This window comes from Pelobates fuscus, chromosome 11 (assembly GCF_036172605.1).
Source record: "Pelobates fuscus isolate aPelFus1 chromosome 11, aPelFus1.pri, whole genome shotgun sequence".
In the NCBI taxonomy this organism is placed as follows: Eukaryota; Metazoa; Chordata; class Amphibia; order Anura; family Pelobatidae; genus Pelobates; species Pelobates fuscus.
The window spans coordinates 104,902,020-104,928,825 of NC_086327.1; the positions used below are offsets into that span (position 1 = coordinate 104,902,020).

The 26,806-nt window shown below is 42.0% G+C and overlaps 1 protein-coding gene across 1 annotated transcript in view; it reads right to left on the bottom strand.

Annotated features, from left to right (window-relative positions):
- C1QTNF12 (C1q and TNF related 12) overlaps nucleotides 1–25,468 on the bottom strand; it is an 84,317-nt gene extending 58,849 nt beyond the window's left edge. The window contains exon 1 of the mRNA XM_063435765.1: nucleotides 24,262–25,468. Coding sequence (XP_063291835.1) covers nucleotides 24,262–24,435 — 174 coding nt within the window. The 5' untranslated portion in view covers nucleotides 24,436–25,468. The remainder of the gene's footprint in view (nucleotides 1–24,261) is intronic.
- Nucleotides 25,469–26,806: the final 1,338 nt, after the last annotated feature.

The following is a 26,806-nucleotide window of genomic DNA, read 5'->3' on the forward strand; positions in this document are numbered from 1 at the left end:
TGTGTAACAGGTTTTTAAGCAGGCCACATTCTAAATTGCGTTTCAAATTGCAGTTTTGGTCACAACACTATTGATGGAAGTGAGTCAATCTTGCACACCCTGCCTTAATACCAGAAATTAAGATGGTCAGTGAGTTATTTAGTGGGGTTACTGCTGGATCTATGTTGAATGAAGAAACATAAAGTCAGGTGGATAAGGGAATAGCAAACCACAATGTGCCGGCAAGCCTCTGCTCAAAAGTCACTCCCAACTTTAGATAAATGAACAACACACACTTCTGGTAAAGGTAAACCAAACCAGAACCAGATTTCAGGGCGCCACAATCACTAAGTGTACCAGCCTGTCTCAAATGGACTACTTAATCTGAGACAATTATAGCCAGGAGACAAATCTATATATTAAAGGGATAACAATTTATTCCATAAATAACAAAAAAAAAAAAATACAAAAAACAAACAATAAAATAGCCTGAAATGGCTTAGAAAGACCCTTCTGGTAAGCAGCTGAACAAACAATAACGTGCACTATGCAAATGAGGGAAGTATTGAAGAATGACTCTTGAGCCACCAACATTCACTATCCCTTCACATTAAGGGTTCTAAACATGATCACCACTGAATGGCATAACAATAAAGTGCATAAAATTGTGCAAAAAGGATAAAGTGCATAAAAGCAAATTCAAGCTGCTAATACCAAACTTTAGGGTCGAAGTACAGCTGGGCTCTAAGTGTTTCATCGGGCGTCCAACTTCCTCAGGAGATTCTCAGAGGAAGATTAAGATTGTCTCAGATTAAGTAGTCCATTTGAGACAGGCTGGTATACTTAGTGATTGTGGCAACCCTGAAATCTGGTACTGGTTTACCTTTACCAGAAGTGTGTGTTGTTCTATGTTGAATGATCCTGCATCTACTAGCTTGTAACAAAACTATTGAAGTGCAAATAAGTCAATGCAAGACAATGGATTGAAGCCATACACTAGGGACTATAGTGGATAAATCCTTACTTTTTCATTTTGATATTCATATAAAATGTGCCAAAATGCACCCTCAGCCATTGTCATATATAGTGGTATTACTAAAACAAGAGATAGGACTGGGAACTGGGCAGATTGTATTGGACACAAACAATGGTCTGGCTCTTAAAGACCCTTAATTTAGCGTGATAAAGGCACTTTTAGAGCTGAAACATTGTAACCTGTCCAATAAAATCTGCCTTTGGACTTCATACCAACACTCCTGTCCTCTTGAGCCAGGGAGTGTGGTGGGCTGAAGACATGGGGGATCCTTTGCACGTGCTTCCGCAAGTAATTTAGATTAGAACAGGAGAACAAGGAAGAGAGTGACTAAGCCAGTGTCTGGGGATATCTCACAAATATCTAAAACCTGTCCTCTAGATATCAAGCCTGGGTGGTAAGATTTTCAATGCACCCTTAATTGCTTTACCATTGAAAATGTTATACTCTGTTCAAAAAAACAACTTTGTAGGTGAAACCCCAAGGTTCTAAATTTCCACTTGCCCTCTAGCCATTAGCAATTGAAAATTAATCCCTAGTAAGTAGGGCTTTACTGTGGTGAGTGTTCCATTGACCCTCCTGCCTTGCTCTGAAGATATTTTTTTTAGGCCTGGCTAGTAGTGTATTTTGAGTTTAAGTGCTACAAGAGCACTGTTAGAATGCATGTGGTGTCCATCACCTGCATGCTCACTGTCACAACATGTTTGTATGGAGTGCACTGATTGGCTGAAAGTCAACTGCCTATATTTTAGTTGCTACCAAGTGACTTTTGAGAGAGCCTGGAAAGTTTAACATTTGCAATTTAGCTTGTGTTTTTTTTTGGTTTGTTTTTTATCTTTGCACATTTTTTACCACATTACATAGTGAATTTTATTAAAAAGAAGAGTCAACCTCAGCGTGGCGTGTCACTTTAAAAGGATAATTGCCCTTGTTTCATTTCCTTCTAAACCTTTACACACACAGGTGACTGATGCTCAACCTCAACCTTATGTATAGATGGCGTTGATTAAATAAAATAAAAAAATTTAATTGAGTTGCTCCCAAATGTTTTTTGTCTGGTGCCGCGCAGTTCATGCAGCATGCGCAGTGAAACTGTAAGTCACATCGCAACCTACACCTTTCCATTTTACTATACAATGGCCTCGAAAATTCATTGTATAGAGCGATGAAATACAGTGATGGGATAGGACACAAGACAGAGATAGCTCTCTTTTAATACAGAAACGGTGTGAACTCTATGTAGAATTATAGTCACAAACAGGCCATTCTCATTGACATTTCTAAACTGCTGCTAGTTTATGAACCCATATTCTTAAATATAGACTCCATATTTTTCCTTAAATATACATGAGTAGGGTGTTTCAGTATATTTTTTTAAATCTAGATTCTCACAAATAATAAATGCATGTTCGAAAAAGGGATAATTGACTTTTCAGCAAGTGATTCAGAAGGTTTTTGAGGCAAGAGATATCGTGGCATCACTATACGTATAAAACGCCAATATCTGTACAAATATATACATAGAAAAATATTTTTTCTGTGTAGGTAACTAAGTTACAATATTTGTTTCCTCAAACAATTAATACATGCAGTCATTTTTTGTTTGGTCCGTATTTAATATCCTAGCTATGCATCGTGGACTTGTTAATATGTCCAAAACATGACTAAGCAGACAAGGCATATAATAAATGAGCTGTAAAACTTATCTTTCATGCATTGCGCAAAGAGTTTTATGAAATACACTAAACAGAAAAAAAGGCTTCTTTATCTAAAGCTTATTTATCACAAAGAACAGTTTATGGTTGAATTAAAAGTATTTGTAAAATAAATTAAATACATTGAAATATAATGAAACAGATAGCCATACTATATTTACTTTTTTATTCTTAGTTTCCCTGGAGCCTCAGACTTATTTCAGGTATTTTATACAATTTCTATTTGCCACTGTTGCTTGTAATATATATTTCATGTACATATGAAACTATCACCCAGGAATCCAGATTCTAACCCTGTGATATCCATCAACCCACTGTCCTTGCAGATATTGAGGTTTTTAGTACCATGAAGTTAATCCACTTACTGCAACACTATTTACACCTTTAAGCTGTAATTATAGCTGGCAACTTTGAGTCTTAGGGATTTCCCTCCTGTGTCAGGGTGAAGGGGCAAATTTGCGTGGTTAGATAGACTAAAGCAGACTCCTTTTAATTAATTCATAAGATTGTAGCCTTACAATTTGTGGTTTTCTTTTAAGTAAGTAAAAGCTCATGCTTAAATCCAGGTGCTTGTCTAAGGATATGTCATACTTTGAATATAAATTCCCTTTAATATAAGCTCATATATAGGGAACATGAATTCACGTTAAGGAGGGATGGACTATCTTACTAGTTGCATTGTTGAATCTTTGGTTTTTGTTCCGATTCAGGGGGCCATTGGCAAAAAAAAAAAAAGTATTTTGAGGGTAACTGCTGGTTAGTAACATTTGCAGAGTCCAGAGTAAATAATGTCCTGACAAGTTAGAAGAACCATAAAGTGACCTAAGGGCCCAGGGACCTAGGGCCCAGAAACCATACAGGCACTTGGCCAAGCTTGGTCTATTCACCAACCCTATTCGAAGAGTGAAAGGTGAACCGGCATTCGAACAATCTGGTTGTTCAGCTTTTATAAAATTCAGTCATATAAGGGCTCATGAGTAAGCACTTAGAAAGCTACAAATAATTGTGTAAAGTAAGTACCGGTAATCAGATATATTCTCTATTAAATACAGATCAAGGCATTTTACTTAAATTCCAATGCATTCCAAAAATACCATAAGACAAAGTAGGGGCTCCCCACGATGTAGATGGGGGGTTTATTAGGTATCTCTCCTCGAGTGATAGCCGATGGGGTATCAGGGTCAGCGAGATGATCCAACAGACTCCAACCAGATGAATACTTCAAAGGCAATTTATTCACTCATAAAATCAGGAGGTGTACAAAATAGAAGAATAAAAACAAATATAAGAAGGTCACCGGTCCTACGCGTTTCGTCCTTGTGCAAAAGGACTTCCTCAGGGACCTCTTTCAGTAAAAACAATAATTACATGTACAATAGCTAACAAAGATGCCTGAAAGAGGTCCCTTAGGAAGTCCTTTTGCACAAGGACGAAACGCGTAGGACCGGTGACCTTCTTATATTTGTTTTTATTCTTCTATTTTGTACACCTCCTGATTTTATGAGTGAATAAATTGCCTTTGAAGTATTCATCTGGTTGGAGTCTGTTGGATCATCTCGCTGACCCTGATACCCCAACGGCTATCACTCGAGGAGGGATACCTAATAAACCCCCCATCTACATCGTGGGGAGGCACCCATAAAACGCTTTACCAATTGGAACTTGTGAGTGCATATAAACTAGTATATTATTTTGAGTATAAAACAATATTTGCAATATTTAGGTACAATATTTAGGTACACCAGCAGAATCCCTAAATATCCTATCATTCACAAGTATATAACTGTAGGATTCAGGCATCAATCTATGGAGTGAGTGCAGCACTGACGAGGCTCCTGGTAACATATGTGCCGGAGCTTAAGAGTATGCGCATGACAAAGATGGCGGCAGCTGTGATGGACAGCTTGAGATAAATAAAACTTCCCTTCCCCTGCACCCTGTGGCCACTGGGCCCATGCAGGATTTGTCACTTTCCGGGGTCTTTGCAATATATGAAAAAAAGACCCTCAAAAGTGAAAGATCCACTTTAAGATGTCCCTTTAAAACTGATAACATCTTACTACCACCATCACATCTACCACCATCTCAACCCAGAGGCACATACACTTGAAGCACATGAATCCAATCAGTAAACACTCAAGAACATGATGTGGTTGGCAGTTTGTGGATATATATCTTGGCCAGAAGAAAACAAACGCTAAAGAGAAAAAAATTCAAAAAATAAAAATGTGTAATGTGTTTTTTTTTTGCCAATTATATTGCTTATAAGGAATTCATTGCTGACAATCCTGAGCTCTCCCTGACTGTTACACCAGGAACTGGCTGTAGAGAGTTGCCAGACAGAATCACTGACACTGCTGACAATCGCTCATTCCTAAATCTAAAACGAGGAGCAGACCAGTGTGGCTGAAACGAGATAATAGCTGCCTCCACTGAGACTTCGGTATCAGTTTAAGCGTACTTGGCAAGGTCCAAGAGTTTTGCAGAAATCATCACCAGCTTTACGTATAAAAAAATCAACCTCTTGAAACATTTGTATATTTTTTAAGACCATTTTTTTTGTTTATAAGGAAGAAGAGTGTCACAGAATTTCTACGCTTGTTAATTCTCCCTGTCTACTGATTACAATAGCTGTTGAAATGTTTATCAAGATCTACTTTAATCGTGCATTCATTAAAGGTAAATGTTATCGGCTACCAACATGACCACACCACAAAAATCGAAATAAGTTTAAATATATACAAATACATATATTTAGAATGATAAAATAAGTTGTGCTTTGAACTGATATTGCTTTCTTTTGTATCTTGGTAAATACGTTTTTTAGAGTTCCTCGTTTTCCTTAATAAGCTCTATAACTCCTCAGTAGTGAGTGACGGAATGTCCTCATCAAAAATAGATTCTGAAGTAATTAAAAATAATTAGAGCCATAGGCGTTGCTACAGGGGGGCAATTGCTTCACAAAGATAATGCGTTACCCCCCATGGCACCCTGGCACCTTGTGTTCTCCCTGCCATGTCTCTTTCTCGGTCTCCTAGAGGGGGCACTGTGTGTGCAATGAGAGAGAGGGGAGTGATATCACATTTCTTCCTCTCTATACACACCAGACGGCTCCCACGACATGTGTCAGATGTGGCGAGGGGCAGGGCTGCCTGGGGATTGAAATAGCTCTTTGACGGCTACAATGGCATGCTGCTGGAGAGGATGGAGAGTGAACAAGCATAAGGAAGAAGTAGGACCCACTACAGCACCTATTGCCCCCTATTGTCACTATAACCCCTAGTATCCCCTGCACCCACTACAGCCCCCTTTACCTCATCGCCCCTGTTTGTATCCATGTGACCTAAGTTCATACCAGAGAATGATCCCCAGTTGAAGTATTCTACTAAAATGTATACACCAGTATAAATATTACATTGGGCTTTACACAGTGGCATCACAAGGAAGGTGCGGGGGGGGGGGGTGGATCGCACCACGGTGTGCATCACGGGGGGGGGGCAGATGACACCAGGGCCGGCCTTTGGGGTGTGCGAACTGTGTGGCTGCAAAGGGCGCCATGGCAACAGGGGTGCCGGGCAGTCGACCCAGCTAGCAGTCGGCCACTCACAGACCAGCCTTAGTTATGTGTCTGCAGTGCAGAGCAAGTCAAGTGCATAGTGCTGCTGTGCACTTGACTTGCGAATGGTGAGGGGAGAGCCGCGGCCGGGAATCCACATAAGTGATGCAGAGGTCCGGTGTGTGGAGGAGGAGGAGCGTTGGGGTGCAACATCGATGTGCTCTGCCTTCTCAGGGAGCCACGGAAGAATCCGCTCAGTGCGTGTGAGGGCGGCAGCCAGTGCTTTTCAGTCTGCAACTCGGCGGAGTGGGAAACTGACAGCTGGATCCAGGGGGCAGCAGCCTTTAATGTGAGTGCTTGTTCTTATTGCTTTTTTTATTTTATTTTTTAACTAAATAGATTGTGTTTTATTGAAGCAGGGCTGGGGACTGGTGGGGGGCTGGGGATTGGTGAAGGATGGCTGCGGACTGGTGAAGGGGAACTGGGGATTTAATGAATTGGGGCAGGGAATTGGTAAAGGGGACTGGTGAAAGGGGGGCAGGGGATTGGTGAAGGGTGTCTGGGGTCTGGTGAAGGGGCCGGGTGACTGGTGAAAGGGGCGGGGGACTGGTGAAGGGGGTTAGGGACTGGTGAAGGGGGGCTAGGGATTGGTGAAAGGGGGCTGGAGACTGGTGAAGGGGGACTGGGAATTGGTGAAGGTGGCAGGGGGGACTTATAAAGGAGGCAGGGGACTGGGGAAGGTGGGCAGGGGACTGGTGAAGCGGGGCAGGGAACTGGTGTGAATGGGTGCTGGGGATTTGATGAAGGGGGGCATGGAACTGGATGAAGGAGATGGCAGGGGTTTGATGAAGGTATGGCCATGGGTTTGATGAAAGGGGTCAGGGTTTGGTGAATGAGGGCAGGGTTTTGTAGAAGGGGTGGAGGCGGCAGATCGTGAATGTACCGCCTCCAAACAGACGGTGAGAGTGGAGGGGGGGCCCACAAGATTGGCTTGCACAAGGCTTCTGAACACCTAAGACCGGCCCTGGGTGACACCACCGACAACAGCCAGGCAGGATCTTTACTTAGTAACCTCTAACCTGGCTAAGTCCAGCGATTGTGTCACCTCTGGATTGGATGCATCATGCCGCTGTGCTCACAGCTCAAATTCTATTATTTTCATATGATATTGTAATTTAAAGGTCACTTTAAATTTCCTAGTTGTTAATGTCACTATTGCCATTACATTTAGTGTTATATGGGAGTTAGGATTTACGAGTTACATTAGTAAAAAGAAACAAACCAAAAAACACATTATTAAGGGGGTTGGGGTGACACCGTGAGTTACCGCACCGGGTGACACCAACCCTAGTGACGCCATTGGGTTTACATGCCAACTTCTGTGACTATAGCGATAAACCGATTTTGTGAATGACAGGTTCACTTTAAATTCTATGTTATATTTTTGGTACTTCATTTTCCATTTGGCTGAAATTACACATCTTATCTTTCTAGCACTTTGTAGTACATTTCATTTGTCTAAAGTCACTTTACTACAGTCAAAACAAAAAGAAAAGAGTTTAGAATACCTAATTAGTTGAGATTGTTGAGAATTCTTTATTGATTGCTAACGTTAACAAATTACCCCACAGAATGAATATCAAGCTTTGATTTGTAGGCTGCCCATATACTGATTGAAAAAAAATACTGGCAAGCACCCAAACATACACCCTGGTACTCCATTTTATGGAGTAATTTATGGGGTCATAAATTGGCACATTAAGATTTTAATTCTTTACATCATAAAAATGTTTTATTTCTAAGATCTACATTTATTATAATCTGTAAACTCAATTTATGACAAGTCCCAATATGGAACCAGTATGTCATTTTTGTGGAGTGACCAATCCACCCAATGAAACCTGCCTCAATGTACAAATACACAATAAAATGGGGTTCCACACGTACATAGACTTTTTAGGAGCTGTGAACAGAGAAAGCTTAAGAAACTTCTATCTCCGAAACAGACAACTAAAAAAACATAAACAAATGCAAATGAGGCAACACAATGAATGATTAAGTTAATAAACCTTGGATTTATTGACCAGATAACTTTCTGTTAAATAAAATGTAAAAGAACACTCTGGGCACCAAAATATTTCATCCCAATGAAGTTGTTATGGTGCTGGAGGCCTCTTGAGGCACTCAAAGCGCTGGACTCCACTCCTCCCCTGTGGCTCAGGCTCCTGAATTTTGAGATCTAGGAAGCGGTGAGGGCTGCCAGGCAGGGGCGCCACTGATTGGTTGAGGGTTTTGTGAATGGGAAGTCAGTAATTGGCTGAGAGCATCAGATGACTGCTCCCAACCAATAAGTGGCATCCCTGCCCAGTGGCATTGCGCACTTCACCAGTTACCACTGACAACAGTTAAAAAGACTGTAGGCACTATAACTAGTTCACATCAATGAAGTAGTTAGAGTATCTGGAGTCGCCTATCATCCCACCGATTGATAGAATGTATTGGTAATGCTATAAGGAGGTGTGTAATCACTGCCCTAGCAGTACCCGCAGTGGGGACTGGGCTGTGGGTGGCCAGTGACGTTTATTTAGTGTGAAACTGCTCAAAAATGGTTTAAAACTGAATGGAGGGACAATGACAGGATATTTCAAGCACTATAACTTATTAAATTAGATTAAATAGCCATAGTGCCTATTGTGTCCCTTTCACAAAGCCCATGGATGAAACCATTCATTAAGTTGTTAGAAACTGTTTTCCATTAGCTTCCATTAGCTTGTGCAGTGATTTCATTCATGTTTTTTTCATGAATGAAACAACAACATATAACGAATTCCATATTCCATAAGCCTCCACTGATCAAAATACGTAGATGAGACACTTTTATGTTTTATGTTTCTGTTTTTTAACACATCACAAAATGTGTGGGTCAACTCCTCAGTGTAGTTTCTTTTTAAAAAGACAGTTTATTTCTGTGACAAATTTTCAACACACTGCACAGCATTCAGTGTCTACCATAACATCTATTTTGTATGCTACTGCAATTTAATTATACAAAAGATCCAGAAATATTATTTTTGGTTCTCCTCAGGCCACCCTTTGGCCACTGCAAATATTAATTTTGTGGCAGGAAAAAAAAAAAGCTGAATACAAATTGATTGTTGGACTGTGAAAGCATTCGCGATTTCGTATGGTTTGCTGAGTTATGACTGTTTTCCAAATGTTTGATTTGTAAGAGATTATTCCTGCTGCTTAGTGAAGGGAAATAACTGGCTGCTGGCTACAAACATAGATTGAGATTGAGATAATATCAGCTGATGACAAGAATTGATTCTCCACCCTATTTACAACTCTGCAAGTGTGAGACTAGGAACTAGAAAAAAAGGAACAGAGGTAAATCTTTAATAGAGTAAACCAGGGCTCTCCTTCACTATGCAAGGAACAAAAATACATAATTTAGGGTTGCGTTCTAACCAAAACAGCCCTGAAATATGGATTTTTTTTTTATAGATTCTAAACATATACTTGCTTTAGTACTGCTACGTGTAAATCTTGATAATTCTAGTTATTCTGTCTGTGTAGGGTCTTTAACAGGTGGGGCCCAGGAGGCAGTAGTACGCCAAAAGTGAGGTACTGTGATGTAATTCCAGTAAAATACAAGTTTAGCAGGCTAAGATTGCCACAAGGCATATGTATGTATATGTGTTTGTAGTATCAGTTGGTTAATTACACGTAGCTAAGATACTGTCATCACTGTACTGACCAGGTGCAGGAATGTAAGAACTGGAATTACGCGTCCCTCTCCTTTGTATCAGATGAGCCACGTGGTTAGACCGGATGGATGAGTTTAGACTCTATTCATTAAATAGGTTAAGGGTATGTGTGGGTGTAGTTAATTGTGGGAGGAGCTACAGTGCTATATAAGGAATGTACTCTATGTATTCAGTACTCAGACTTTGCTGTATTTTGGTGACGCTAGTCCCTCTGAGTCCCGATCGGTGATCCAATAAAGAATCTCTTCCTTCCTGAAGAAACCTGTGTCCATCTCTCTGTGCTTGGCTTCCGTCAGTTTCTCCGGTATCATTTGGTGCATTGGCCGGGAAGCTCATCGTTCAACGGTAGCTGAGAGGCAGAGGCGTGAGACGGTCTATCTTTGCCCACGTTCTCTACGGCTGCACCCCTGAACTTCTGCGTGGACCTCCCTTCGTCTCGGCGCCACTGGTCTGTTGTCCAGGAGATCATCGGCCTCTACGTAAGAAGTGCTGGGGTGTCCCCGTCGATGAGTGTGAACTCAGGTTCAGGAACGAGGAGGTAAGACAACTGCTGTTTTAGACGGCAGGACCCACTAGGGGTATACCGATTGTGCGGTAGGCCCAAAGGGGTTTTGAATCTGTGTATCTGCCCCCTCTGTCGGAGGGAAGGAGCGAAGGCGCACCGCTCGATCGAACGCTCTTTAGTCAGACCGTTTGATTTGGTTAGTCAGGCGGGGTCCTGGTGTAAGATAGCCCTAGCCGGACACCGGTGTCTTGTCTAGACTAGCGTTCTAGGGTGTATATTACGTTCGCTAGGTCGGAGGGACCGGGAGACTAAGCGGCGCCTGTGTAAATTCGGTTCGCTAGTTCTCATCCTATCTGGGCTAAGTGGGAAGGCGTGTAAATTTGGAACCCACTAGACTTTTGATAGTGCGACTAAGAGGCGCCTGTGTAAATTCGGTTCTCTAGCTCGCTATATATGTGGTGATTGGGCAGTGTGGCTAACCAAAACGGGTGTATATAGTTTTAGGTAGTCCATTCAAGGTACTGGCCAATAGTTTAGTTGGGAATTGTAAATGTGTTAACGATTGTTTTAGTAAAGTGTATATCTTGTTAGATAGCGCGAGCTCAGCCGTCTAGCGAGAGTGTTAATAGTGTGTTGCTGTATTATAGTGCACGGTACCATAACCCTGTATATTTACTGACATTATATAATAAGTACTAATCATTGTCGTCCATTGCATGTTTAACACCATAACCACTAATAATTGTATTGTGACCTTAACTTGTGCTTTGACCTATGCTAACCGTACTGTAACCGCTATTTGTAAAAGACGATGTTACTGGGGTGTGTTATAGACGGGTAATTCGTATATAGAGAATTATAGCGTGGGTGACTGTGTAGTTACGCCAAAGGGCATAATATTGATTATATAGTGACTGGTGTAGCAGCTGTGTGTGTATGGGAATTCCCTGAGTGTTTATTGTTATTGTGTACGTTTCACTTGGTAACCGTACCACGTGGTGCTGTTGCCAGAGGAAACGGGTGTGACTGTTGAATAGTACGCGTGTATAGTAATCGTTGTCGACGACGTTCCACTGTTAAATATGGGTGCGTCGCAGTCAACGATTCCGGATCCCTTAGGATGTATGGTTAAGAATTTTAAAAAGGGATTTAAAATTTGTGATTTTGGGGTAAAGATGTCTCCTGTACGTTTGGTCACTTTGTGCACTAGGGAGTGGCCTACTTTGGTTGCGGCATGGCCGCCACGTGGCAGTTTGGATCCAACTCTGGTACAGCGCTTACACGTGGCTGTATCAGGTAGGCCTGAACTTTACGGCCAGTTTCCTTATATTGATTGTTGGAGACAGGCCGTAAATGACTCGCCAAAATGGCTCCGGACATGCCACGAGGAACAGTGTCGCCTCATGGTAGCTAGGACTTGTTCGTCCACTAGGGCTGGTGTTAGGCCCATTTTGGACACGCCCCCTGAGTCCGAGATCCCTTTGCCGCCCCCTTACTTTCCGGTAAGAGGAAGTGACGCAAATACAGGAAGTCCTGTAACCCTTCCCTCATTACCCTCATCCACTTCCGCTTCCTCCTCCAGTACAGGATCCACCCCCCCTCGTACTAAATCTCCCCTTCCGGAACCAGAACCCACCCCCATTAGAAACGAATATCCTGATTTGGCGCCACTTCAGACTTCCGGTCAAGCTTCATCTAGCTCGGCCCGAAGTGTTCTATTCACTACCTTTTCCCAAAACCAACCTCCCACATCCCCATACCCTATATCTCCCCGACCGGAACCCATGACTGACGCTTCCCTACGTAGCCCCATCCAAACCCGACAGTTGACTGGTGCCCAACAATTAAAGCACTATCAGATGCCTCTTCGCTTAAATCCCGGGTCAGCTTATATCGATGCCGCAGGTCAAATGGCACAAGCTGACCCTGTCTTCGTATATGTTCCCTTCACTACAACCGATCTTTTAAACTGGAAGACCCACAATTCCTCGTATACTGAGAAACCACAAGCCATGACTGATCTGTTCACCTCAATAGTACAGACACATAATCCGACATGGGCTGATTGCCAGCAGTTATTAATGACTTTATTTAACAATGAGGAAAGGACAAGAATAAATCAAGCAGCCATTAAAGCATTAGAGGATAGAGCCCGTGCTTTGAACCAAGCTAATCCAGCAGCATGGGCCGCAACACATTATCCCAACACTGATCCCGATTGGAACGTAAATGGTGCTGATATGGTTCAACTCAGAGCCTATAGAGACGCTATAATTGCTGGCATGAAAGCCGGAGGAAAGAAGGCTATTAATATGTCAAAGACAGTTGAGGTGATTCAGAAAAGCGATGAAGCGCCCAGTGTCTTTTATGACCGATTATTGGAGGCGTACCGCTTGTACACCCCCTTTAATCCGGAAGACGCAGACAATTCCCGAATGGTGAACTCCGCCTTTGTCAGCCAAGCTTACGGAGATATTAAGCGCAAGCTACAAAAGTTAGAAGGGTTTGCAGGTATGTCAATCTCCCAACTAATGGAGGTAGCTAATAAGGTCTATATGAATAGGGAAACAGAAAGCAAGAAAGAGGAGGAGCGCAAGATGCGTAAAAAGGCTGATATGCTAGCGGTAGCGATCGCAGGCGTAGATAAACGGGGCCCAGATAGAGGCAATAATAGATGGAGTAGGGAGCCTTTGAGTAGGGATCAGTGTGCGTATTGCAAGGAAGAAGGGCATTGGAGGAACGAATGTCCGCAAAGAGAGCAGTACGAGAGAGACCAACCCAGGGCAGGCTACGGAAACTTTAGAGGCAGAGCGAGAGGTAGAGGAGGCCCCGGAGGGAGTAATGGTTATAGAGGGAGTAATGGGAACAGAGGAAGTGTTAGAGAAGACAGATATATTCCAGCAGCGCAAAGGTCCCGCGATAGAGAAGGTAGGGACTTCGTAGGATTGGCTGACACGGTCATGGAGGACTATTGATACCGACCGGGCTCCATCCCCCTTGGTCGAGCGGAGCCTATGGTCGATGTATCAATAGGGGGGAAAAGGAGTGCGTTCATGATCGACACTGGTGCTGAACATTCAGTGGTGACTAATCTAGTTGCTCCTCCATCTGGAAGGACTATTACTGTGATAGGAGCAACTGGAAGAAGTGCTGAAAGACCGGTTCTTAAAAGTCGACTCTGTACATTGGGAGGCCACGTAGTAAAACACCAATTCCTTTATATGCCTGAATGTCCAGTCCAATTGCTGGGACGTGATATGCTATCCAAATTACAAGCGCAGATTACGTTCCTACCAGATGGAACAACATCTTTAAAGTTTAATGGACCTTCAGGTATTATGACTTTATCCGTACCAAAGGAAGAAGAGTGGCGACTTTATACAGTGTTGACTAGCCAAAACCCTAGGAGTGATGAGACATTGTTTAACATACCAGGAGTTTGGGCAGAGAACAACCCACCAGGACTGGCCCGCAATATTCCACCAATAAAAATTGAACTGAAACATGGGGTTTATCCAGTGAGCCTAAGACAATATCACATTCCGCAGAAGGCTAAGAAGAACATCCAATCCTATCTGGATAAGTTCATACGGTATGGTATCCTAAAATTCTGTACTTCCCCCTGGAACACCCCATTGCTGCCTGTTCAAAAGCCCGGCACAGATGAGTATCGACCTGTACAGGACTTAAGAGCAGTCAATGATGCGGTTGTTAGCATACATCCAGTTGTACCCAATCCATATAACCTGCTTGCTTTAATTCCGGGCGGGGCTACTTACTTCACAGTTTTAGACCTCAAAGATGCCTTCTTTTGCCTCCGAATTGCCGCAGAAAGTCAATGTATTTTCGCTTTCCAATGGGAGAACGCTGTAACGGGCTCAAAACGCCAAATGACTTGGACAAGACTGCCCCAAGGGTTTAAAAATTCACCTACCCTATTTGGTTCAGCCCTAAGTCAAGATCTATTGGATTTCGAGTCCATCCCAGGAGAGTGTGTATTGTTACAATATGTAGATGACTTGTTGATAGCAGCAGTTACAAAAGAAATCTGTCAGCAAGCAACGCACGATCTACTACACATTCTCTGGAAGGCAGGATACAAGGTGTCTAGAAAGAAGGCTCAGTTGTGTTTGCCAACTGTCAAGTATCTGGGATTCCATATCTCTGAAGGTCAAAGGATTATGGGGCCAGAGAGAAAAGAAGCTGTCTGCCAAATACCAATACCCAAGAATAGAAGACAAGTGCGAGAATTCTTGGGGGCAGCAGGCTTCTGTAGGATATGGATTCCCAGCTATGCGATACTGGCAAAACCTCTGTACGCAGCTATCAAAGGTACAGAGCACGACCCCTTCTTATGGACCCAAGAACAGCAAACGGCATTTGAAGATGTGAAGAAGGCTTTGATGAGTGCCCCAGCATTAGGTCTACCTGATCACACACGACCATTCTACTTATATGTACACGAGCAAAGAAGAATGGCTGTGGGAGTATTGACACAGTACTTGGGATCATGGCAAAGACCTGTTGCCTACATGTCTAAGCAACTGGATGCAGTGGCCAGCGGACTTCCACCTTGTCTAAGAGCCGTAGCTGCAGCCGCCCTGCTAGTAGCTGAAGCCGATAAACTCACTCTGGGTCAAGAACTTTATGTACGAGTCCCACATGCAGTACAGACGTTGTTGGATTACAAAGGAAATCATTGGTTTAGTAACAGCCGTATGACCAAGTATCAAGCAATGTTGTGTGAAAACCCAAGAGTGCATTTAGAGACTGTAAACACCTTAAATCCAGCTACCCTTTTGCCACAACCTACTGAAAGTCAACATGATTGTCTGGAAGTAATGGATGAAGTATTCTCAAGTAGACCAGATCTTCGTGATTTTCCCATCCAGAACCCCGATGTTCAATATTACACCGACGGCAGTAGTTATGTGAAAGAAGGGATCCGCTATGCAGGATATGCAGTAACAACAATAGACAAGGTGATAGAAGCTCGGCCACTGGCGAAAGGAACATCAGCACAAAAGGCAGAATTAATAGCACTAACACGAGCGTTACAATTGGCTGAAGGTTTAAGAGTAAATATCTATACGGACTCTAAGTATGCGTTTTTAACCACTCATGCCCACGGAGCTTTGTATAAAGAAAGAGGACTACTGAATTCAGAAGGCAAAGAAATCAAGTACGCAGCTGAAATCCTACAACTATTGGAAGCAGTGTGGGAGCCGAAAGAAGTCGGTATCATACATTGTCGAGCGCATCTGAGAGGAGATGGTGATGTAACCAAGGGAAATCGGATGGCAGATAGTGCAGCTAAGCGTGCTGCTGAATCAGGAAGACAGGAGTATGTGGGGCATATAGCTGCTCTTATACCAACTCCACTGTCCCAATGGACTCCAGTTTATACAGCTCAAGAAGAGGAGTGGTTAAAGACTGAACCGGGAAAGTATTTGGAGAACAAGTGGTATCAGCTAGAAGATGGAAGAATAGTTATACCAGCATCACTAGCAGTAGAAATTGTCCAAAACTATCATAACGGGACACATTCTGGGAGAGACAGTACTGAAGAATCTCTTAGAAAACATTTCTACATACCAAGATTGTCCAACTTGACTCAGGCCATTGTACGTAGATGTGTAACGTGTGCTAAAAATAATGCAAGACAAGGACCAGTAAAGCCACCAGGAGTCCAGTTTATGGGGGGACTCCCCATGTCCGATCTACAAATAGACTTTACAGTGATGCCTAAGTCGGGTGGACATCGTTACCTGCTGGTAATTGTGTGCACCTATTCAGGCTGGGTAGAAGCATGTCCTACTCGTACAGAGAAAGCAGGAGAAGTTGTGAGATTCCTGCTACGAGAAATAATACCCCGATATGGACTACCCTGTTCTATAGGATCGGACAATGGTCCAGCTTTTGTTCATCAGTGCCTACAACAACTGACTCATATGCTTGGTATAAAGTGGAGGCTTCATACTGCATATAGACCCCAGAGTTCTGGTAAGGTAGAGAGAATGAATAGAACTATAAAGAACCAGTTGGCTAAAATGTGTCAGGAAACCCAACTTAAGTGGAACGTTCTCTTACCCATAGCTTTATTGCGAATCCGCAGTACCCCTACCAGAAGGATGGGCCTCTCTCCTTTTGAAATCATGTATGGGCGACCACCTCCCGTACTTGGTAACTTAAGGGGGGACTTGAGTCAGTTGGGAGAAGGAATTACCCGGCAGCAGGTTGTAGAGTTGGGTAAGACTATGGAGGAGGTACAGAAATGGGTACAAGATAGATTACCTGTGAATATTTATCCCCCTGTTCATAGTTACCATCCAGGAGACCAAGTGTGGATTAAAGAGTGGAATAATGTACCGTTAGGGCCCAAGTGGAGAGGTCCTTATGTTGTTCTTTTGTCTACCCCTACAGCGATAAAAGTAGCCGAAGTAACTCCGTGGATACATCACTCCAGGGTTAAACCAGCAGCAGTCGATTCTTGGCAAATTACAGCAGATCCAGAGAATCCCTGCAAGATCCGGTTAAAACGTACTACTCAGTCGGAGTAACGAGGAATTATTGTGGATTACAAATTTTATTGTTACAGGTGTGAGTGAGAAGGCCATAATAAAGCCTGTCCGCTTACCATCACATAGTGTATAAGCCAGGAAAGTCCCGAAGGGACACCTGTGAAGACGAGCAGAACTCCATTCCCTGCAGCCCTCACATCCTGGAAGCTGAGGTTCCATCGCACGGACGAAGACTGAGGATGACGGCGAAAGATGTGCTTTTGATAGTGTTTATTTATATGTGTTTTTATATTCAGGAAGGTAGAGGTACCGACACTCCTAGCTGTGAGGTATGCATTAAGACTACGAGAACAGGTAACCATATATCCCAAACCCTAATTTGGCATTCACAATACGAGTGTAAAGGAGATGTATCGAGATGTAGATACTTAAATATAGACTATAGTGTGTGCCATTTAGGAGTAGGAGAACCTAAGTGCTTCAGTCCGGAGTATCAGCCTCGTACAATTTGGTTGACTCTCAGGAATGGAGATCCTCAGGGGACCCTAATTAATAAAACGGTGTTAGAATCCGTACATTCTTCGGGTGTTCTGCTATTTGATGCGTGTAAAGCGATATCGAGTGGTAGAAAGCCGTGGAATGTATGTGGGGATCTTAGATGGGAGAGGACGTATGGGTCTAACGATAAATATATTTGTCCCAGTAGCAAAAATAAATATGTAAGTCCTAGATGCCCAAATAGAGATTATAACTTTTGCCCATATTGGTCTTGTGTGGGGTGGGCAACTTGGGGACAGACAGTAGACAAAGACATGATAGTGACTAAGTTGCCGACTAGCCCTTATTGTAAGTCTATGGAATGCAACCCAGTCCATATACTCATTAATAACCCCGACAAGTTCTTAGATAAGTATGGAAATTTATTTGGGTTTCAAATATACGGGACGGGTTTAGATCCTGGGACATTATTGTTTATAGGAATAGAGACTGATACGGTATCCTCCCAGACTCATCAAGTATACCATTCCTTTTACGAAGAGATGAGTCTAGATAATAAGATCCCCCATAATGCTAAAAACCTGTTCATCGATCTAGCTGAAAGTATTGCCGGTAGTCTTAATGTTACCAACTGCTATGTGTGTGGAGGTACTAACATGGGAGACCAATGGCCTTAGGAAGCAAAGGAGGTAATGTCCGGTTCTGAGGCAGTTCAACAATTAATATCTTCACAAGCCGATTATCAGATGAGTGTTAGAGGTAAATCTGAGTGGAGATTAAAGACCTCCATCATAGGTTATGTTTGCATAGCAAGGAAAGGAATGATGTATAATACTTCTGTAGGAGAATTAACTTGTCTAGGGCAAAAAGCTTATGATGATGATACAAAGAATACAACTTGGTGGTCGGCTTCAAATGTCTCAGAACCATCAAACCCGTTTGCTAGATACGCCAATTTAAAGGATGTGTGGTTTGATCTATCCATCACATCTACCTGGAGAGCCCCAGCAAATTTGTACTGGATCTGTGGTAAGAAAGCCTATTCGGAGTTGCCACAGGACTGGGAAGGGGCATGTGTGTTGGGTATGCTCAAACCATCCTTCTTCTTGTTACCGATTGAAACAGGTGAGACTTTAGGTGTTAAAGTGTATGATGTGAATCATAGGAAGAAAAGGGGACCCATAGAGATAGGTACCTGGGAAGATAACGAATGGCCTCCCCAGCGTATCATAGATTATTATGGGCCAGCCACGTGGGCTGAGGATGGTACCTTTGGTTATAGAACCCCTATTTATATGCTCAACCGCATTATAAGGTTACAGGCGGTGGTTGAGATTATCACAAATGAGACATCACAAGCGCTCAATCTTCTAGCGAAGCATAACACCAGGATGAGGACAGCAGTCTACCAAAATAGATTAGCCTTGGATTACCTTTTGGCAGTAGAGGGAGGTGTATGTGGGAAGTTTAACCTGAGCAATTGCTGTCTTCAAATAGATGACGAAGGGCAAGCAATAGCTGAGCTTACTAGCCATATGGTTAAACTAGCGCATGTGCCTACTCAGGTATGGAAAGGGTATAATCCAAGTAGTTGGTTTGGTAGCTGGTATGAGTGGTTTGGAGGGCTTAAGGCAGTGGTAGGTGGAGTCCTACTGATTTTACTGTTGTGTCTACTCCTACCGTGTCTTATACCCTTAGTAGTTAGGTCTGTGCAAAGCCTGATAGGAAGTATAGCAGAGAGGAAGGCTGCTGCACAGATAATGGCGATATATAAGTATAAGGCTCTAGATCAGGGAGAACCAATGCAAGAAGATGAATGTTGAAGATTCACATCATAAGATAAGTCTGGTCTGGTTCATGGTAACCTGAGGTATATGCAAACCAAGGTTAAGTGATGCCTCAAGTAATTGTGAAATATCAGAGGCATCAAAGGGGGGAATGTGATGTAATTCCAGTAAAATACAAGTTTAGCAGGCTAAGATTGCCACAAGGCATATGTATGTATATGTGTTTGTAGTATCAGTTGGTTAATTACACGTAGCTAAGATACTGTCATCACTGTACTGACCAGGTGCAGGAATGTAAGAACTGGAATTACGCGTCCCTCTCCTTTGTATCAGATGAGCCACGTGGTTAGACCGGATGGATGAGTTTAGACTCTATTCATTAAATAGGTTAAGGGTATGTGTGGGTGTAGTTAATTGTGGGAGGAGCTACAGTGCTATATAAGGAATGTACTCTATGTATTCAGTACTCAGACTTTGCTGTATTTTGGTGACGCTAGTCCCTCTGAGTCCCGATCGGTGATCCAATAAAGAATCTCTTCCTTCCTGAAGAAACCTGTGTCCATCTCTCTGTGCTTGGCTTCCGTCAGTTTCTCCGGTATCAGTACCAATTAGGGACAAGACAATCTCGTAGTCAGGGTAAGCCAAGGTCGAGGGCAGGCATCGCAGGTTCAGGAATGGTATAACAGGATTCACAGAAGTGTATATACAGAAGAGCATAGTATAACTGAGCACTGAGGTAGAGGCTAACTGGGTTTATATAGGGGAGAGGTATCCACCTCTCACATACCATTGGTTAAACAGTGATTAGCCCTTTAAGCTGTTTCAGGTGTTCTATCCCTTTAAGAGGCAAAACGTCGGGCGCGCGCCTAGAGTATGTGGAGTTTACATGTGGGATCGACTGGAGCTTCCTGCGGTACGGGGAACCACGTACACGAGTCACAGAAATGCCGGCTGTCTGTCTTTGCACTCGGACACGTCAGAGTCCTCGTCGTGCAGTGAGGGGGAACTGCCACAGGAGTGGACGGAGATGCGGCGGGGGACCCCCAGGTAAGCGTGGTCGTGACAGTCTGTGTGACCACATTTTTCTAAATTGCATTCTGGCCGCATCTGGTTGACCCAAGGTGAGTTACAAGAAGTACCTTGATGTGAATATTTAAAGCCATTGAAGAGCGCAAGTCTGAAAATGATGCACGTGCCAGAGTCCTATTCTAAGACTTCTGAGATGTAGCTAAAAACAGGGACCACATTCCATATTAATACATGAGCAGAGCTGGGAACTGGGCAGCGTTAAAAGAAGGGTCATTTTTTTTGTCATTTAAGCAATGTTTGGGCTCATGGAAGATCCTTTATCAAATGAATTTGGCCTTTCTTTCTGGACTGTAGAGTGACAGGAAAATATTGTTCCAATTTTGGCCGTGCTCTTTTTGTAAAACAGTGGACCACGTATCCATCTAGGGTTTGTTTTGGAGTAATGAAAGGTAATAGCTGTCAGTCTAGATATGGTGCACTAGTTTTTCTGGAAAGCATACTGTATTCAACCACAGCAAACATACCAAAGGATAGACATAACTGTAATCAACCATCAGTTACATTCATTAGTAGAATGGACAAAGTCCATTGGAATAATCTAGACTAGTGTTTCCCAAACCAGTCATTAAGAACCACCAACAGTCCAGGTGTATTGGAATAAAAATATGGGGGAGATACATAAATCCTTGACTGTTGGTGGGCCATAAGGATTTGTTTGGGAACCACTGATCCAGAAAAAGGCGAATGAACGTCATTGACAAGTTTACATTCATAGTGAGAAGTTTGGTTATGATGGCCAGATTTCCCCTTTACGTGACAGGCTTATTAAAAATAAAATTCTACAGAACAATTTCAATGTAGCCATCAAAATAGAACTTACATGTGTCTGCCTGCAATGTGATGTGCTTCACTGTAATCTCCACATCCTCACCAACTTTAGTTTTATAAAATAACAGTCTTTCTTTTACTAATAATGGGCTGTTGGAATATCACCCTGCCCCCCCCACCCCCTATAGATTATAAAACTAAATCTCCCATAGTTCTTTGTCATGCTATAGGCTTGCAGAAGAGAATGGGATTTATTGTCAATCAACATCTAAGGGGTATGACACCCCTATTTTTAAATCAGTTGTTTTGTACCACCTTAGCCTACAATGTAAACTCTAGCAGGTGATCACGGATATTGTGGTAGTATATTTTCATAATTAGATACCGCTTTATCAAAGAGTGACCCCAAAACTATGTCCAGTCCTACATTGCACTATTGCACGTCACTGTCTTAAACTGAGTCTCATTTGAACAAACTCTCTGTCTACACTGGAAGGCTGTTATACTCCCCGCACAGTATAATAACCCTTTTATTCACTTGCTAAGGAATTACGCTGCTTAGGAAACATGGGCATCCAAGTGTAGTGAGCAATGACATGTTTACAGAAGCCTGACTCTTTTATATAGAACTTGTCTGACTCAGGATTTAACTTGTCTCTCACTGATGACAGTGTATTTCATGCCAACAAAATATGTCACTGCGAGATGCCTTGAGGATAGTACTGGGATTGGATTCTTACAGTAAACTAAACGTAAGGTGATTAAACCTCTTTTTTTTATTGAAAGATGCTTACACAGTCATCACAGGCAACCAGTGCATACAATAGATGAGGGCAGGTAGTCAAAAAATAGAATTACTTTTGTAAGTCCTAAATTTGCTGTGTTTTGACTTACCATGCATTATCACATGTTAATAACAGTAACAAGTGTCTTCAAACCTGATACCTGTGTTGTAGACTATTCACAGGTTATTAAATAGGTTCCTGATATATTAAAATTCCTTCGCAGGTGGGAGATCACACCTTCTGGGTTCACCCTTAGCCCATTCACACACAACAAAGACAAATTGAATGAGTCTCACCACCACCAGACGTAGGACCCTTGCTCACGGTGCCTAGAGGAATATTGGCTATCCCTCACTGATGATACCTTACAAGGTTGAAACAATAGTCTGGGGTTGCTGTATCTCTCGTGCAGAGGGAACTTTCTGGCATTTCGGATTTGGACTGCCCGTACGGTTGGGACCAGTCTGATATGCTTCAGATATGTTCTCTCTGTAATGGCACACGATGAGCTAAAACCAGCTTGAGATCTGAGCGGGGACCCACCGAAGGGCAGGCTAATTGAGCTGTTGTCCGTTCTCACCTCTCTTGCTACTTGCTTTTCTTACTCCCTTCTCCCCAAGGAAACTTTATTGCAGCATACAAAAATAAAAATCACTAATTGAAACATTGTGATTTTCTATTCTTCAATGCCGCGAAAAAGTTTCCTTGCAGATAAGGTTGTGAGTCTCATCCAACTTGTCTTTGCTGTCTGAGAATGGGCTAGGGGTGAGCCCAGAAGGTATAAACTCTCACCTGTGGATGAATTAAGAATTGCTGTTTCTTGCTAGAATCGAAGTCCCATGATCCCTGTAGCATGGATGTGCTAAAATGCACAAGAGCTCAAAATGCATTGAACAAATATCCATTGTACAGCGTTACGGAATCTGTTGGCACTTTAAAAATAATCATAGATAATGATCAATGAATTGAAGCTGTTTATCTATATTGCATGTTTTTTGGATCAACAACTACAGATCCCAGTTTATTGAAATGTTATTATGTCTTACTGGGGTGGCAAATGCAGTTGTACAATTGTATATAGGATTACAACTCCCATTGCACTCAGTCAGACTGTATTGTAGCTCATGCCAGAATGTAGAGATTAGGCAGCTGCCTATGCATCAAGCCTACCTTTCTCCGTTTAATACCTTTCCTTTGTTAGTTAAGATCTTCACATGAGATTTTAGTTTCCTCTGTTTAGCCCCTCAGCTATACAATCCTTTCTATTCTTTGGATATCCTTCGTACAAGGCACTGTGTATGCATACTCAGTCTTACACAGAAACAGATTGCGTTTGTAGCAAACCAATTGTCCCATTTATCTTGCCCATTCTGGAATCTCAAAATCCATGAAAGCTTTATGCACACACCAGGCATGTACTAACATTTTATCATCTACCACCTCTACTGGCGGCTGTGCCAAGTATCAACCACTCCTTCTGTGAACACGTATTTTGTACACTACTCCAATTTCAAACTATCTTCAAATCATGCCTGCTTTTTTTCAACATCATCTTTCTTAAAATTACTTTACTCCTAAGGTTAAGTTAACCCTTTAGAGATACACATTAACAGATGTTTATCAATAGTAATAATACATCAATTTATTCTATTTATCCCTCTATTCCCTAAGTTTATTCTACTGTGAAAACGTCATAACTTTGTTGCTTTGGTCATAGGTGGTTTCTCAGCTATATATTTAATATGATCAACTTACTGAGGGCTCACTATTTTTGTATCACATCATTTTCTCAGTAAATAGTTTCTGCCCTTTTGACGAATGAGCTATCTAGTTGTCAATGTCAAATTGTCTGATGTCACCTGTGTATGTTTACTATTGATATTAATACACATTACTTTGTAGGGTTTTTTTAGAATCAGAGAAGTCAGACAGAGACAATTTAATAGGTAAATTATATGCAGTATGAAAATATAGTAATGTGATTTAATAAAAGACAGAACAGGGTATTGAAAGTAAGAAGCTAGCTGTCCTGTGACCGTGGTACCTAGTCCGTAACAGTATTTTGGGCACAGCATTAATTATCAACATCTGCTTCAAGAACTGCTTTGAACTGTAATTCCCAGTGTGACTGACTGGTGGATGATGGGAGTTGTAGTTTATAGCAGCTAGAGATTCGGATAGAGCAAATCCTTTTTTGTCCTAAAAGAAACTGTGGCGTGAGTGAATGGGAGGGGAGGTGGAGGGGATAACTCACATACCTTTTCAAGTTCATCAAACTCTTCGCTGTTGGATAAAGTGACATTAAAGGGTTCAGTGAACTGATGAGCGTCTTTTGCCTTCTTGCGTTCTTTCTTGTTTGCCAATACTCTGAAGACAGTAAGTTGCTGGCACAGAACTGTGGCCACGAGAAGCGATATCCAACACTTCATCATGTTCTGAGGAATCTATCCTTTAGTGTTTTAAAAGCTATACTGAAGAAGGCTCCAAGTACCTCTAGAAGATGCTGAGAAGGATTAAGCAAGTGGAAAGTGATCCTTCAGTGTAGATAAGGGCTTGTCAAGACCAAGGGGTCAAGAATATAGCATAAATCTACTTAATCCCGCCAGGTCTTCTTACACTTAACAAGACAGGTTGAAAACAAATTTTCTCCTATTGACTTCCTCGAAAGTCCAACCAGTGTAATTAAAACTCAGTCATCTATGAATCCTTTAGACTTGAAGTATCAAAGCAGCTTATTAATCCACACCTTCCAGTCCAGGAACCCATAGGGATATATAACTTTTACTTACGGTGATCAATAAAACTTCAACCCATGAACTGTGTGATGTGACACTTCCATTCTATTGGTGTCCAGTGCAAACTATCATTTTTTTTAAAAAAAATTATTTGTTGGCGACCTATCTGTATCCAGGTCCTGAGACTTCTTTTACCGTTTTAGTTTTATTCTAGGACCATCCGTAAGGAGCACGTATGAAGAATACTTTGCTTTTTAAGAAAAAAATGGGAATCCACTTGTTATTGATAGCTGATCCATGTTCCAGATGTGCCGATCAATATTTAAATCTCGAACGAAATGAGCAAAGAGATCACATCTCCTTTCAAAAATAACATACGGGAGGCTTATATTTTTACAAGTTTTGTACGTACACTTTCCGCCACGGAGGGCAGATCAGTCCTTTGATTTAGACAGAAGGTTGGACAATTAAAACAAACAAAACAAAAAATCACGAAAAAAGAAAATAAGAACAGTTTTTATCACAGCTGTGACCGGAAAGAAAACATTAGTAAAATAAAAAAAAAATTAAAAAAAGTAAGAAAAGTCCCGTAAATCCACTTAGAAATTCCCTTTGTTAATTCTGTATCAAGTGCTGCATTTCAGCTATTGTTAAGACAGATGACCATATTTTTTGTTCCAATGTTTCTTATTCTGTCTCCTCAACTGCAAGTTGGCAGCTAGTCTCCAGACTGCTTCACTTCACCAAATATATACTTCGTTTCAGCAACAGCCCTAAGTAACTCAACTTGCAGGAGAGGGAGGGGCCGTGCTTTACTCATCTGTCAAACCTCTTTTTTTTCAACAGACCTATTAAAGAAGGATTGATAAGTATATCAGCCCTTCTCCGTAGAGATGTTAATCATCTTTTAATGAGCCATAAACTTTTTTTATTCCCTCTCTTTTTTCTCTCTCTCTCTCTCTCACGTTCTCTCTTTTTTTTTCTTTTTCTTTTTTCCAGCCTAGAGGGTAAAATTGTTCAGATTATAAAAACGACAAGTGGAAAAAAAAAAAAGGTTGGGAAAAAAAACCAGAATGTTACTTAAATTTTAACTCGTACATTTAAAAAAAAAATGAAAGGTATTTATTCTAGTGCGTGTGTAGTGAAAGGCTTTTTTATTTGAACAAGTTGCTTTTTTTTTTCTTTATTAGTTTTGTCGTCATGGATTTTACATAGTTGTTATGCGTATCATAGTGAAATAATGAGGTTTTGTGTTTTTTTACTTTTGTTTGTTTTTAAATTTATTGCAATTTATTCACAGATGGAATCCGACTGTCATCTGCCACTGTGACGCCCCTGTCTAAAACAAGGAAACGCACAATATACTTTCATCGATATGAATCCTTCTCATATTATAGAAACAAGGTAACGATAACTGCCAAGACAACACTAGGCTACTATCCCAGTGAGCACGGTGTGCTGCTTACAATGGGTCTGAAACTGAAAAAGGGGCACACTAGGCTGGAACTGACATTGCGTAAATAATGCATCATATACAGGTAGTCCTCACTTTGCGACCTACCTGCTTTACAACTGCTCGGACTTATGACCATCTATCTAGCATGGGGAATCAAGGGATTCCCCACTTAAGAGAGCTGGTCTATGTTCGGGGAATTTCCCCACGATCATAAATTTTAGAGATACCCTGCGCTAGTGAACTGGTTAGCGCATCCTCACTTACCGACCAATTCGTTATACGGCCGAGTTGTAAGAACGGAATCCGGTCGGTAAGTGAGGACTATCTGTATATCCAGTGTGATTATAGTTGCAGTTCGGGTGTAGATACGAATAGTTCCAGACAAATGCAGTATCCAAGTAGTTTCTCCCCAGCAAGTAGATAGCTACCCAACATGAGCCTAGACTTCATGAAGGGTACAACAGGAATGAATCTGTTTGCATTGGGAGTGTTCATCTTTGTCACTGTAATATTATTGGTTGTAACCTTTGTGTGCCTGTGCCCCACAAGGTCCATGTGGGGGGTCCCCTTACATGGGAACTTGCATAAAAGCCAGTGTGGCATCAATAAAGA